At 39.7% G+C, this 15204-nt stretch overlaps 1 protein-coding gene across 1 annotated transcript in view; it reads left to right on the top strand.

The window, feature by feature from the left end:
• The first annotated feature begins 284 nt into the window (after positions 1 to 284).
• kitlga (kit ligand a) overlaps positions 285 to 15204 on the top strand; it is a 33286-nt gene continuing 18366 nt past the window's right edge. Inside the window, exon 1 of the mRNA XM_021576707.3 lies at positions 285 to 894. Within this exon, the coding sequence (XP_021432382.3) occupies positions 880 to 894 (15 nt within the window). The 5' untranslated portion in view covers positions 285 to 879. The remainder of the gene's footprint in view (positions 895 to 15204) is intronic.

Genomic DNA, 15204 nt, shown 5'->3' on the forward strand with positions numbered 1-15204 from the left:
GAACATTTTCTAAACTGAATGATTTTTTTGGTTTGTTCATGTGAGCCCTACGATGACTTTGCCAAGGTGGGTAATATGAAAAAAATATATATATATTATACAACTTTTGATATGGTCATACCTATAAATTGTGGTCGGTCAGAACCGCTTTCTCACCGGCTATATGACCATGACTTGCTCAACCACTGCATTTCCTATAGACTTTTATTGTACATTTGGACCAGTTTGACTTTACGACTTTAACTCCTCTACAATAAATCGATATGCTTCCATGCCTGACGTTCAAAGTCAAAACCCAGCATGGGTGCCAGCATCTCGAATGTCGGTCTGTCAAGTTCCAACGATAAATGACATAGCGATGTGCCAACGGGGCAGTCTAACATGAGGCGTGGACAGGTATTTTCAGACAAATGGAAGTTATCGTAATAAGGCTACTGTAGGTATATGTTACATATAGTAATATTGGTTTCATTCACAACGTAAAGCGGAGTTTATCTCAATATTTTCATCGGGGCTGTCGATGAGGACTGTATGATGGACGTTGGAGCAGACTGACCGGAACGGTTCTTGTGGGCGGTACTTGAAGCAACTATAAAAATGGGTTTCCCTGTAAAAAAAACAAAACACCAACTCACTATGATCTCGCAGTACCCGTTAATGCGCTCCCTATGATGTGTATATTTGGATACCATACCTATCATCAACAGAGCTCATTGCAGCAGTTTTATAAGGTTTAAGATTATTTTCCCTGCTTGGATACTAGGCTACTGACTAGGGCATTGGATATGTGCACACGGGATGATGAAAACCCCTTTCCTCCCCGCAGAAGTAAGATAAAATAGGGTTTCGCTTACATTGGATTTACTCCTCTCATTCCATATGAAGAAGCCAAAAGTAAGTCATCATCGGAATTGCATATTTTCTTACTCACTTTCTTGTTATAGGCTGTCTTTTATTTGCATGTCTTTCTTGGATAAACGCCTATTACGCCTGGCGCGGTGTGCGTATTCCAGTGGCAAATCAGAAGAAAACGAATGGTGTGAATTTGCTTATTTCTGTCCGCAGATTTTTTGAAAAGTATGCATACACGAGGAAAGTCATTCACGACTTACATTACCCCTCTTTTAATGCCAAACACCATGATTGATGTCTGACCGTAGGGTACATTGCATTCAATATCATTGACATGATGCCGGAGCACTATCCTTTACCGGTCAGCTTCTTTGGAAACGCTTGTCAAGTTACGCACCTTCATCACCATTTTCCAATACGGTCAAACAGAATATGCCAACCAACGGGAATTGTGTGTGGGTGTCATCCTATGTTTTCTGACACACTGTATCATAATTATTAAGACACGATGAACATTTTGTGGCTGTTGTATTTGTCCATGTTGACTAATGACAGTACGTCCCAATTATGTCCAATAATACAAAATATTTTCGCGCCTAATCGTTTTCTTTTCGTCGTGAAAAGTGTTTTGACATGGTTGTTAATTAAATCATAAACAGTGATAAACATAGGATGCTGTTAGTACATGTATTTTGATGTGTATGCCTATTGGTATACGGGGACTTGGATACTGAAAAATGAAAGGGGAATAGGGTTTGGAAGCAAATTATGGGGAAAATCTTAAAGCTTCAGTAGTACACAGCATTTTAAGATGTCATTTTGAATAGCATGTTAAGTTCGTTTATTTGTGTATGTAGGCTAGGTCTATGTATAACATGTGTAATTTATGTATTATACTGAGTGTGCAATGTACATGTGTATATTTTGTATACAGCAGTACTGTGTGTCTAAGACACTTCCCCTTGGGGACATTAAAGTTGATCCTATCCCATCATATCTTATCCCATCCTATCTTATCCTATCTTATATTATCCCATCCCATCTTATCTTATCCTATCCTATTTTCCTTTTATTCAGACTTTCGGATATAAGCGTAACTGAAATCAGGTGTTTCTCACTTTTTACATTTTTATTTTTATTTTTAATTTAATCTTTATTTAACTCGGCAAGTCAGTTATGAACAAATTCGTCCCAATCACGGCCTGATGTGATACAACCATGGATTTGAACCATGGACTGTAGTGGCACCTCTTGCAATGAGAATGCAGTGCCATAGACCACTGCGCAACTCGGGAGCCCCATAGCCTACACCAGTGGAGGATCCTCAGAGAAGGAAGGGGAGGCCCATCCTCCTCAGTTCATTTCCTTTCTATTTTTATTGTGAAACACTAAAAAAGTCATAATATTTAGATAAAACTATACTAAATATATTCACGTCACCAAATAATTGATTAAAAGACACTGTTTTGCAATGAAGATCTACAGTAGCCTCAACAGCACTCTGTAAGGTAGCACCATGGTGTAGCCGGAGGACAGCTAGTTTCCATCCTCCTCTGGGTACATTGACTTCAAAACCTAGGAGGCTCATGGTTCTTACCCCCTTCCATAGACTTACTACTACTTACTACTACTACTACTACTTATTACTTTCTAGGCTGAGTTGCAAAGAAAAAGCCATATCTCAGACTGGCCAATACAAATAAAGTATTAAGATGGGCAAAAGAACACAAACACTGGACAGAGGAACTCTGTCGAGAAGGCCAGCATTCCAGAGTCGCCTTTTCACTGTTGACGTTGAGACTGGTGTTTTGCGGGTACTATTTAATGAAGCTGCCAGTTGAGGACTTGTGAGACGTCTGTTTCTCAAACTAGACACTCTAATGTACTTGTCCTTTTGCTCAGTTGTGCACCTGGGGCCTCCCACTCCTCTTTTTATTCTGGTTAGATCCAGTTTGCGCTGTTCTGTGAAGGGAGTAGTACACAGCATTGTACGAGATCTTCAGTTCCTTGGCAATTTCTCTCTTGGAATAGCCTTCATTTCTCAGATCAAGAATAGACTGATGAGTTTCAGAAGAAAGTTCTTTGTTTTGAGCCTGTAATCAAACCCACAAATGCTGATACTCCAGATACTCAACTAGTCTAAAGAAGACCAGTTTTATTTCTTCTTTAATCAGGACAACATTTTTTAGCTGTGCTAACATAAATGAAAAAGGGTTTTCTAATGATCAATTAGCCTTTTAAAATGACAAACTTGAATTAGCTAACGCAACGTGCCATTGGAACACAGGAGTGATGGTTGCTGATAATGGATTTCTGTAAGCCTATGTAGATAATCCATAAAAAATCTGCCGTTTCACGCTACAATAGTCCTTTACAACATTAACAATGTCTACACTGTATGTCTGATCAATTTGACGTTATTTTAATGGACAAAAAATGTGCTTTTCTTTCAAAAACAAGGACATTTCTAAGTGACCCTAAACTTTTGAATGGTAGTGCATGTGCATATGTATGCATGTTTATATGTATATGTGTATGTATGTATGTATGCATATATATATAAATATATATATTTACCCCAAAAATATATGGGTGATTGGAAATGATGCAGACAATTACATTGATGGAAACTACAATCTGTCTGCAATATTAAAGCCGATCCACCCCGTCACCTTGATTACTCAAATTTCTCTCGACTTTACACCTACGTTGTAAACTTTAATTCATAGAAAGCAACCTCGTGATTGGTATAGGAAAATATATGTGTCATGTAGTGGCCTAAACCTATTGATGTTACATTGAACTGGGTGAATGGAATATGAATGACTGTCACCCAATATGATATAAAAGAAATAAGGCCATGCTCATAAAATAAATAATTATCCTCCCTCATCTTAAACGGCACCAATCGCCACTGGCCTACAATGTGGACTTAGTGTGGACTTAACTGCAGCCTAATCTTTCTTTGAGCCAGTACAACTTTTCCCTAACCCAGTTAGTATAATTGAACTTCTTACATATAGACTAGCCTACCTGTTTCTGCACATAGAAAATTCTGCTCAGCAACTGATAAATACATTCTGCATACTATCTGTGAAAATGTGCATCCTTTGGTATGCCTGTAATATACAGCATACAGTACCCAGTGTTTCTCAATAACTTACATGGTTAAATGAAATAATTAAATAAATCCTGGGAATATACTGTAACAAAACTGTATTGACTACAGTGAGTCACTCATAGTTTTGGCAGATGTATGGTACCTGACAGAAAACAGGAACCATTCCACTCTTTCATTGCCTTCTTCCTTGTTTTTTATCACGTCAACTAATAATCACTTGTTAAAAAAAAAAAACAGATTGCGCAATAGTCTGCAGCTGCTGCAATAGAAACATTGAACATGGCTATAAAAGAATAATAAGATGCAGGATTTGTGCAATGTGCATATTATTCTGTTTGGCTGTCAAGAAAATAATGTGGTGTGAGGTAAGGTGCGTAAATTTGAGTGTTTCCCATGAAAAAAAGCACCATTGACATTCGACAGACACTGTAAATGCTACACATACATCCTAGGTTGTTTTTATGTGTGCTATGAAACCTCCTCAAAGGTCCCCAATGCCTCAGCAGTCAAGGTTTCCCAGACTACAAAAAAGGCTGGGTATATCATTTTACTTTCTTTCGTGCTCCTAACCCCCAGATCCATACCCATTCTCCCAGCTTACACACTTCCTTAGAAGTTGGTGCCCTGGGGGCCTGTGGAGACACTGGGGGTGCATAGAGAGGTCACATGCTGACAGTCCGTTCACATCTCTGCTTTACGAAGCGCCCCCTGAAGAGAGCCGGGTGGGCACATTCAGGAAGAGTTAGTAGTCCAGCGAGAGAGTTAACGAGGCAATGAATTGAGTGAGATATGTCAAAAGTAGTGCACTGTTAAAGGGAGCAGGGTGCCATTTTGGACGAAGTCAACATCCCTTGAGCTCTAGACGCCACATGCCTGAGAATGCTAGTCAAATAGGTTAGACTGGATGATCTGTAAGCAGCTCAGGTATGCTAATTCAACCTGTGGCCCTGCTGAGACTAATAGCATTATTGTCATGACTTTTGACCATACTTTAAACCTATATAGACTGGTGTTAGAGAGGCTTATTGTGCTAAAGTAACTCTTCGACCAGACTTGGAAGTACGTGTGAAGCACAGGCACTAAGTTAAATATTAGTTGTTTCTTAAGGCAAAACAAAAACTTGACTGACCAAGCAGCAGGTTTGTAGGAACCTGTAATGCCCTGCCAAAGCCAGGGGGACAGCCTCTAAGAATCTTCTATTGTGTTAGTGTTACATCAGAGGAGGCTGGTGGGAGGAGCTATAGAAGGACAGGCTCATTGTAAATACTGGAATGGAATTAATGAAACGGTATGGAACAGATGAAACATATGGAAACCACGTTTGACTCACATGTTCCATTTATTATATTCCAGCCATTACAATGAGCCTGTCCACCTATAGCTCCTCTCACCACTGTCCTCAGTGCTATACATAGGTCCTACCTGTGTAGAATACAGTATGTTTGCTTGGTTTAGTTATTTTTTACATCCTCTCACCAGTAGCGCTCTGATCACCGTGAACTTATTTTGGCGTTGTTTATAGCTCTAAGTCCATACTCAGACAACCTCGTTGGCTGTTGGCAGTAAATGCAGTAGCTCAGACTAAAGGCTAAAGCGCTTATCAGAGTCCAAAATTGGTACGCATCCACACAGCAGTGTTCTAGAATATTGGACCATTGGCTTTCATACTTTAAGAATTTGCAACACAACTCAAGCAATTTCTCCAACTGTCACCACATTCAAATGAACGGAGCGGCATTGGTTGGTGCGCGGTTGGGGTGTACGGTGGTCTCAGAGCTGTGTATCGCGGCTCCGTGACTTTGAACTCTGAATTATGCGCAATATTGTACCATGAGAGTAGCATGGTTATCAAAGTTTTTATGAACTTCCTGATAGTAGTTTGTTTATTGCTGCAGCTGCAGATATCTTATGCAAGGGTTACTTAAGAGCAATAGAGTAGTGCTCTGCCTCATTGGGTTTTGAGTTTGTCCAATATATTTGAGATCCATATCTCTTACAATCTTTTAGCACTGGGTTGGGCTGCCTCTGTTTTCAGGAAGGGAAAACATTGTCAGTCACAGCAAAAAGTATTGTTATGAGGAACGCAACAGGGGAAGACGATTACCGTCACACTGTTTTAGAAACAGACCGATAGTTCAAACACCACAAATTTAACACCATAGTCCCCTCAAAACTCGTCATTAAGCTCGAGACACTGCGTCTCGACCCCGCCCTGTGTAACTGGTTCCTGGACTTTCTGATGTGACGCCCCCAGGTGGTGAGAGTAGGAAACAACATCTCCAACCTGCTGATCCTCAACACTGGGGCCCCACAATGGTGCGTTCTCAGCCCTCTCCTGTACTCCCTGATCACCCATGACTGCGTGGTCATGAACGCCTCCAACTCAATCATTAAGTTTGCAGATGACACTACAGTGGTAGGCTTGATTACCAACAATGACGAGACGGCCTACAGGGAGGAGGTGAGGGCCCTCGGAGTGTGGTGTCAGAAAAATAACCTCACACGCAACGTCAACAAATCAAAGGAGATGATTGTGGACTTCAGGAAACAGCAGAGGGAGCACCCCCCTATCCACATCGACGGGACAGTAGAGGAGAAAGTTTTAAGTTCCTCGGCGTACACATCACGGACAAACTGAAATGGTCCACCCACACAGACACCGTGGTGAAGAAGGTGCAACAGCACCTCTTCAACCTCAGGAGGCTGAAGAAATTTGGCTTGTCACCAAAAACACTCACAAAATTTTACAGATGCACAATCGAGAGCATCCTGTCGGGCTGTATCACCACCTGGTATGGCAACTGCTCCGTCCACAACCGCAAGGCTCTCCAGAGGGTAGTGTGGTCTGCACAATGCATCACAGGGAGCAAACTACCTGCCCTCCATGACACCTACACCACCCGATATCACAGGAAAGCCAAAAAGATAATCAAGGACATCAACCACCCTAGCCACTGCCTGTTCACCCCGCTATCATCCAGAAGGCGAGGTCAGTACAGGTGCATCAAAGCTGGGACCGAGAGACTGAAAAATAGCTTCTATCTCAAGGCCATCAGACTGTTAAACAGCCACCACTAACATTGAGTGGCTGCTGCCAACATACTGACTCAAATCTCTAGCCACTTTAATTATTTAAAATTGGATGTAATAAATGTATCACTAGTCACTTTAAACAGTGCCACTTTATATAATGTTTACATACCCTACATTACTCATCTCATATGTATATACTGTACTCTATACCATCTACTGCATCGTGTCTATGCCGTTTGGCCATCGCTCATCCATATGAATATGTACATATGAATATGTACATATTCTTATTCCTTCCTTTACACTTGTGTGTATACGGTAGTTGTTGTGAAATTGTTAGATTACTTGTTAGATATTATTGCATGGAACTAGAAGCACAAGCATTTTGCTACACTCGCATTAGCATCTGCTAACCATGTGTATGTGACCAATAACATTTGATTTGATTTGAGCACACGGCCTGTCTGTATGCAGGATGCACTGCAGTCTAGGGCAAGTATGGGTAACTGAGGCCCAATATGGCAACAGGAGTATGTCTGAGTGGGTGTGTCAAAAGTTGTGGGTGTATGGAAACAAATCAGCTAATTGGGCAAGACTGTTTTGGCTGATTGGGCTGCAGGACAAGTCAATAAACCGGCGACTATTATTTTATTTCAAGCATGATAGCAGCCTAAACAAGAAATAACTAATATTGGTAACCATCTAGATGTCACCTTGATGCATACTATACATACAGTCTACTACTCAATGAGGAGGGCATGAAAGGCAACAACACTGGGACACAGTCCACTTCGCTCTAGCTTGCCAAGCACCTGATTGGGCACGGACATCAATTCCACATTGGTTCAATGTAATTTCATTGAAATGACTTGGAAACAACATTGATACAACCAGTGTGTGCCCGGTGGGACTACTGTCCGACAATGGCATGGGAAGGGTGACAGTCACAGTAAGCACTCGTATATAACGCAAGAAGCAAGAGTACACCCATCATCAGTACTTTTAAATAAAACAATCGTCAGTTTTATAACTGAAAATGTAAAATTATTTGGGTAAAACTAACAGTAAAATATGACTGACTTCTCCTCTGGCTTAAAAACACAAGTAGTTACGTGGTAAGAAATGGAAGCAAAAAAACACAGCTCAATCCAAAATGTCTAACCTATAGCAGAGCACTTGACACACCCACTCCTTTCCACATGCCCACTACTTTCCTTTCGACACACCCACTCCTTTCCACATGCCCACTCCTTTCCACATGCCCACTACTTTCCTTTCTACATGCCCACTCGCCCATACTCCGTTCGCCATATTGGGCTGGAGCTACCCCTTTTAGTCTAGGGAAGAAGTGTCATCAACGAGACACCTTAAAGGGTTTTCTAAACAGTCTCTGGGTTGGGATTAGCTGGGTTGGGATTAGCTGATTAACTGGGATGAGCTCCAATCGCTTTCCTTTACCTTGCTCACATTGTTAGCACTTATTATTTTTATTTTATTGAACCTTTATTTAACTAGGCAAGTCAGTTAAGAACAGATTCTTATTTACAATGCCTGCCTACCAGAAGGCAAAAGGCCTCCTGCGGGGATGGGGGCTGGGATTAGAAATGTACAAAATACACATCACGACAAGAGAGACACCACAACACTACATAAAGTTAGAGCTACCTTCTAATTTGCTGTTGTGAAGTGACAACAGCGAGAAATATCTGTCTTGACTCATTGACTGGTTTAAAAAGGCTAAAATGAGCTGCTTTCACCTGGAAGTGGAATTTAGAAGGCAGTGCCCAGAGACATATAGTTACAGTATACTGTATTTACAGGGTTATTAAGTAGAGCAGTAAATTAAGTGTTTAACCAATGGGATTCAGCTCCTACTGTGGATGGACAGACATGTCAGTGAGTCTGCCGAGTGTAAGCTATCTGAATAAGTGAAGGCAGGTCGGCATGTTGAGAGGTACTTACAGTAGCACAGATACGAAGTTTGCATACCCAAACAAAACTATAGCTTCAATGCATGAGTGGTGCTTAAACATTTATATACTTGTCATGTATAGTAGGCCAACTGTATTTAATTTACATTTTGTTATCTGCATTAAAGATACACTATGCAGAAATCACTCTGCCATTTCCTGGTCGCTAACATTCTAATAGTTTGCCTAATTAACATTTATGTGACAAAACAAGCAAGTATAGTGTAGAGAATCATTGTACCATTTAAGCCACTGTGAAATACCTTTTCCATAACAAAAAAATATAGTATTTTCAGCTGTTTGAAGCAGTGGTGGAAAGTACCCAAATGTCATACTTGAGTAAAAGTAAAGATACCTTAATAAAATGACTAAAGTGAAAGTGAAAGTCACCCAGGAAAATACTACTTGAATAAAAGTCTAAAAGTGTTTGGTTTTAAATATAATTAAGTATCAAAAGTGAAAGTATAAATAATTGAAATCCCTTATATTAAGCAATCCAGATGGCACCATTTTCTTGTTATTTTAATGTATGGATAGCCAGTGGCACACTCCAACACTCAGACATCATTTACAAATGAAGCATGTGTTTTTAGTGAGTCTGCCAGATCAGAGGCAGTAGGATGACCAGGGATGTTTACTTGATAAGTGCATGAATTGGACCATTTTCCTGTCCTGCTAAGCATTCAAAAGTACTTTTGGGTGTCAGGGAAAATGTATTGATGAAAAGGACATTATTCTCTTCAGGAATGTAGTGATGTAAAAGTAAAAGTTGTAAAAAATACCTGAAAAACTACTTAAGTAGCACTTTCAATTATTTTTACTTAACACCACTGGTTTGAAGCTGATGTACAAAACCACAATTAAAAGACGCAAGAGCTAAACTTAAAGATGCAATACGCTGAAATTGTTCCGCCATTTCCTGGTTGGTAAAATTCTAATAGTTCGCCTAATTTCAGTTTAAGAGACAAAACAGTCAGTCATTTTGAAGAAAATGACTGCACCATCTGTGAAATATATTTTCCAGAACCAAAAATATTGTATTTTCATCTGTTTGAAGCTGGTGTACAAAACCGAAAGCAAAGGATGCAAAAATGAAGTCCCCCACTGTCTATGACACAGCTAATTTGTGAATTTAGATTTTCAAGGAAATGTTGGAGGGTGTTCCATGTGTTGGGTTTTCAGAGGATGAGTCAGAACTGAAGACACCAAGAGGCATAAAACAGTTAGATGGGAACACAAATGGTGCAAATTAACAGTTGACAGACTTCAAGGCTATAAAAGTGTAAAGGTGAAACCTGGCCAATGTGATAACAAGGCAGCAACACAGCAATATGCTTTTTTACCTATAAGCAGTTTCACGACTAATTTGTCTTGCTCAGAGGTACCCTCTTAGTACTCTTGGGAAAGTATATTCCGATTAACTGAAAATTCTGCATTATCTTAAAAAATATATATATTTAATTCGTTATTTTACCAGGTAAGTTCACATTCTCATTTACAGCAACAACCTGGGGAATAGATACAGGGGAGAGGAATGAGTCAATTGTAAACTGGGGATTATTAGGTGACCATGATGGTTTGAGGGCCAGATTAGGAATTTAGCCAGGACACCGGGGTTAACACCCCTACTCTTACGATAAGTGCCATAGGATCTTTAATGACCTCAGAGAGTCAGGGCACCCGTTTAATGTCTCATCCAAAATACAGCACCCTACACAGGGAAGTGTAGGGTCACTGCCCTGGGGCATTGGGATATTTTTTTTTAGACCAGAGAAAAGAGTGCCTCCTACACCACTTCCAGCAGGATCTGGTCTCCCATCCAGGGACTGACCAGGAACAACCCTGCTTAGCTTCAGAAGCAAGCCAGCAGTGGTATGCAGGGTGGTATGCTGCTGGCATACCATAATAATGTGTTATAGATGTTCTTACAATGATACCCATTTTTTAATACATTTTGTTCACTGTTTTGGGTACAACTGATGTTGTGAATGGAGCCATGTGATATTTATAGTTAGTGAGCATTATTAAGACGTTGGAGAAGGCTGGGCCTCACAAGCAATTTTTTGTTAGAGAGAGAGAGCCAGAAACCCCCCCTAAAAAGATTCCTCCAGAACCATGTCCAACGTATCTGTCCTTGGCAGTGTTCAACACAGATACAACTGAATTGGCTTTGTGATCAGATTTGTGCAAAACCATATTTTAACTGTCACATGTCCAAAACTACAGCTCATTTTAGGCATTACCATGATGTTGATCAACTCGCAACATGTCCTATCATATCATAACAGTGAGACTGTTGAGAAGGAATGAGTGCAATGTACCATGATCAGACTACCCCTGTCCCCCACACACAAACAGACCTGTTTTAACCCCTCACACACTTAGTCACAGACACATGTGTGGTTTGTCATTGAATGCAAGTGAGATAGTGATATTTTGACATGTTAAATGAAGCGTTAGTCCCTTGTTTCTTTAACACCATCTGCAACACTGACACGCACTTTTCCTTCACAAGCTTCAAAAGACTTTGCAACCCTGATATGTTATTCCGTCTTTCACCATCTCTGTGCTTTCTATTATCTTTAACTGAACTGGTTGATCTCCAGAGTGAACAAAGGCAGAGTGAAAACAAAGGTTTTTATTGGTCAGTAGTATGTTGGGTCAATCGTGGATGTACATGAACTCATACTGTTAATATCACAAGTCTCTTCCAAGTTCACCCAAATTGGATTCCTTAAAGTTTGGTGCACTTCCAGTTATTTTTAAAATTTTATGTCTTGAAGGGATGATTAAGGAATGTTCTTCTCCTCCAAGTAAAACAACTGTCTGCTGATACCGTTTCAACCAGTTTCGAAAATCTGCTAATCTGCCAAGGCTGACCTCGTTACTCTGGTGTACGTTCTGGTATTACCTGGCCCTTAAATTGACCCCAAAACACTACAACAACCTTTACAACAGCTTTTCAAGTTTTGTGTTACACTCATGCTAACGTCAAACCATAGGGCAGAGCTAACAACTTGATCATGTTCCTAAGTGATATAGAACCATAAAGATAACATGAATCACCATGCACCCTCATCAGGACAGATCGATGGAGTCTTGAGGTCATCAATGATTGACTGATTTGAAGTAGTCTCTCCGTGTCAACGCCGTAGTAGTAATAGAATAAGTACTTTATTGATCCCAAGATGTACTACTCAATGTAGTTATCAAGCAATGTTTTTTCCCGGCACTCAACCTATGTGCTCTTCAGTTGACCACATGACATTGAATGAGCCTCTATATCTTTATAATCCCCATGGTATTTGTTTCAGTGTTTACTTCGTTAACATGGGCCTCTGTAAGTGCACTTGAGTGGACAGAGAAACGCAGAATGTAATTTGTAGATGCAAATTAAATGAATACATGTTTTGAGTAGTCGCTGGTCTGTTTTCTGAATCACTCCGGGAATAGATCAATCGCGTTTCCTGTTTTTCCTTTTCCTGATGCTTTCACTTTTACCCACTGTCAGTTGTAGGCCTGTGTTCTATTCTGGGTTATCGTCAGATATGATGGAACTATTATTTTAAACAAATGTTCTAAATTCTATGTTTACACTGCCATTCTTGGATCAAAAGTGTTTTGGATTTCCATTAAGTATGATTTCAGCAATACATGGGAAAACTGCCCAGAATGTTTTTGTTTGTTTATCAGACAGGTTACTATACCCAGTAGAAGCCAGAAGCCTACAAAGATCAAGTCATTGTTGTTCCTTTCCAGCCAGTAAACAATGCACTAGTCTCTACAGCCTTGGTCATAGACCTTAAGTCCACTGGAAAACAATAGTCATTTTTTCCATCTAATATGAGACAGCAATTAGGCTTTGAAAACAGATTTGATCTGCAATCCAGTCTATTTTTTATTCCTTCATAATGGAACGTGTTTATTAAAACAGAAAGCGCACTGGCAGAGATGATGCATTGTCATTCGACCAAAATCATTTTGATGAGATTAGGAACAGGGTCTTGCCTGTGCAAAACTGATGGCCTAAAAGATGCCATGTGGCACTAATGTTATACACGGCGCTGTGTTTTTGTACAATGAGATTACTGTATGTGCTGAAGACGGCTAGAGAGGAGGGCACTGGTCTGATTGGTTAATGATATGTCAGGATCAAAGAAGCTGTAGAGGAGGAGGACATGGTAATCATCATTTTCAGGCAGTGCAGTGGGACCAACACAACATACCTCAAGAGCAGTAATGCATCCAACAAAGAGGGAACACGGGCCTTTTAAGTTATTTGTTCATTTTCCACTAAAATGTGCTATGATTTACTGAGAGAAACCAGGAAGCACTGCTTTGAGTTCTTTATGAAAATGGGTGTTTGATTCGATTTTAATTTAATACAAATTCAAATGTAATTGAATCTCTAATTACTATTACTTCCCTCTTTTCCTTGCTTTACTTTTGATCAAAGGAAAGGCCTGTTAAAGGTGGCAGTGAACTGACAAAATGTACAATACTATATAAATGTCTTTACTTTTAGCAATGTCTATAGTGACTGCTTGCCAATGTTCTGTCCTAAAATATTTATAGCTTTTATGATACTAAGTGGGGGGGAGACAGAACCTTGAGACCAGATTCAGTAGCAGAGCTCAACCAGCTTGGGAACTACTTCCTGGTACAATTTTGGTTTATTACTGTATAATTATTGTTAGTTTATTTATGCAACAAATATGCCTACTATTGTTCTTGGATGCCAGCTAGGTCATAAAATACAGAAGTGCTGAGAGATTTGCAACCAAAACTGGTTAATGCCATCACTCAAAACAACCTTGCTTTGCTATGGCAGATGTATTGGCTGGTTTACAAGCTGGCATTGGGCATAAACTTGACGTGTTACACATAATATGCAAATGTCCTCAGGAAAAACAAATTGTCCAATTATTTTGCATAAATTATTTTCATTTTAACAGCCCGCTGTCTCATTGATTTAATATTCTAAACAGGATATACTGTACCTCTATTACCTAAATATACCTGCTATATCTCTCCAACTGTTGCTGCATTTTACAAGAGTTTGATTTTATTTTTATTTCTTCTAGAAGTAATGAAAAATGCAGGGATATCGTTGGACTTTAAGGTCAGCTTGATGTTTCAAACATGTGGGTAATCTCTTGTGGACAGACTACGATCAAATTACGTGAGATTTTAGTATTGGGTTAACGGAGACTAACATGTGGGGAATAATGAACAAAAACCTTGACGTTATCCGTGAAAAGATCTATGGATATCCATCCATGTTAGAGCACATTGTATCTTATCTTCATAATGGAACCGCAATGTTTAGAGTTCAAATACATATATAGTTCAGGAAAGTGCCTCTGGTACTGCTGTGTTTTGTCTCCTTTACTGTGGACAGAACTACACTGCTATTTTCCAGATTCCCAAGGCAATTGGTAACTATCCCAGCCGTGACATCACCAGGAGAACAGTCTCAGTGAACTGATCTGGCTTTAGTCTGCTACTGTACTGTAGGTCTGACAGCATGATAACATGCACTTCTAACCATAGTTGTTAATAACAAGTTATTTCTAAGTTGTTATAGATTGGTCATACAGTACCATATACAAGTATTTTTTATAACCAATGTTATTGATGAACAAACACAGTAAACACAGCCAACATACAACTGTAATATTTCTAAATGCATGTCGTACGTGGTAGCTCGCTGCAATAATTTATATTATTACCAGACAGAATTAGATCATAACATGAATAACCGATATGTTAGATACAACTGGAGCATATTCATTTATTTATAGTTTCCCTTTTTCTCATATTTATTGCAGAAAATATGACCTGAGTTTGACTGGCATTTGGCCAGACATATTGTAGCCGCTCTCCAACCACTTCTTTGATTTCAGGGGTCATGATTCTGTCTCATAAAGAGCTAGGAAGCACAGCTTCTTTCCATGGTTGCACGTTAGTGTCTCCTCACCTGCCGTGCTTATTACTTTGCCAGTTTGACCATGTTAAATTCCAAGGCAGTGCTTTGTTTGTGTGTGTGTGTGTGTGTGTGTGTGTGTGTGTGTGTGTGTGTGTGTGTGTGTGTGTGTGTGTGTGAAGTGCACACTTCATGTGAATTAAGCTCCCCTACCTTTGATACATGTTATAATGTAATGTAATGTTTTATAGATACATTACATAGAAAGAATCATGTCAAATCAGAATTGAATTTAGACCGTA

This window comes from Oncorhynchus mykiss, chromosome 2 (assembly GCF_057628025.1).
Source record: "Oncorhynchus mykiss isolate SJ-2025 chromosome 2, ASM5762802v1, whole genome shotgun sequence".
In the NCBI taxonomy this organism is placed as follows: domain Eukaryota; kingdom Metazoa; phylum Chordata; class Actinopteri; order Salmoniformes; family Salmonidae; genus Oncorhynchus; species Oncorhynchus mykiss.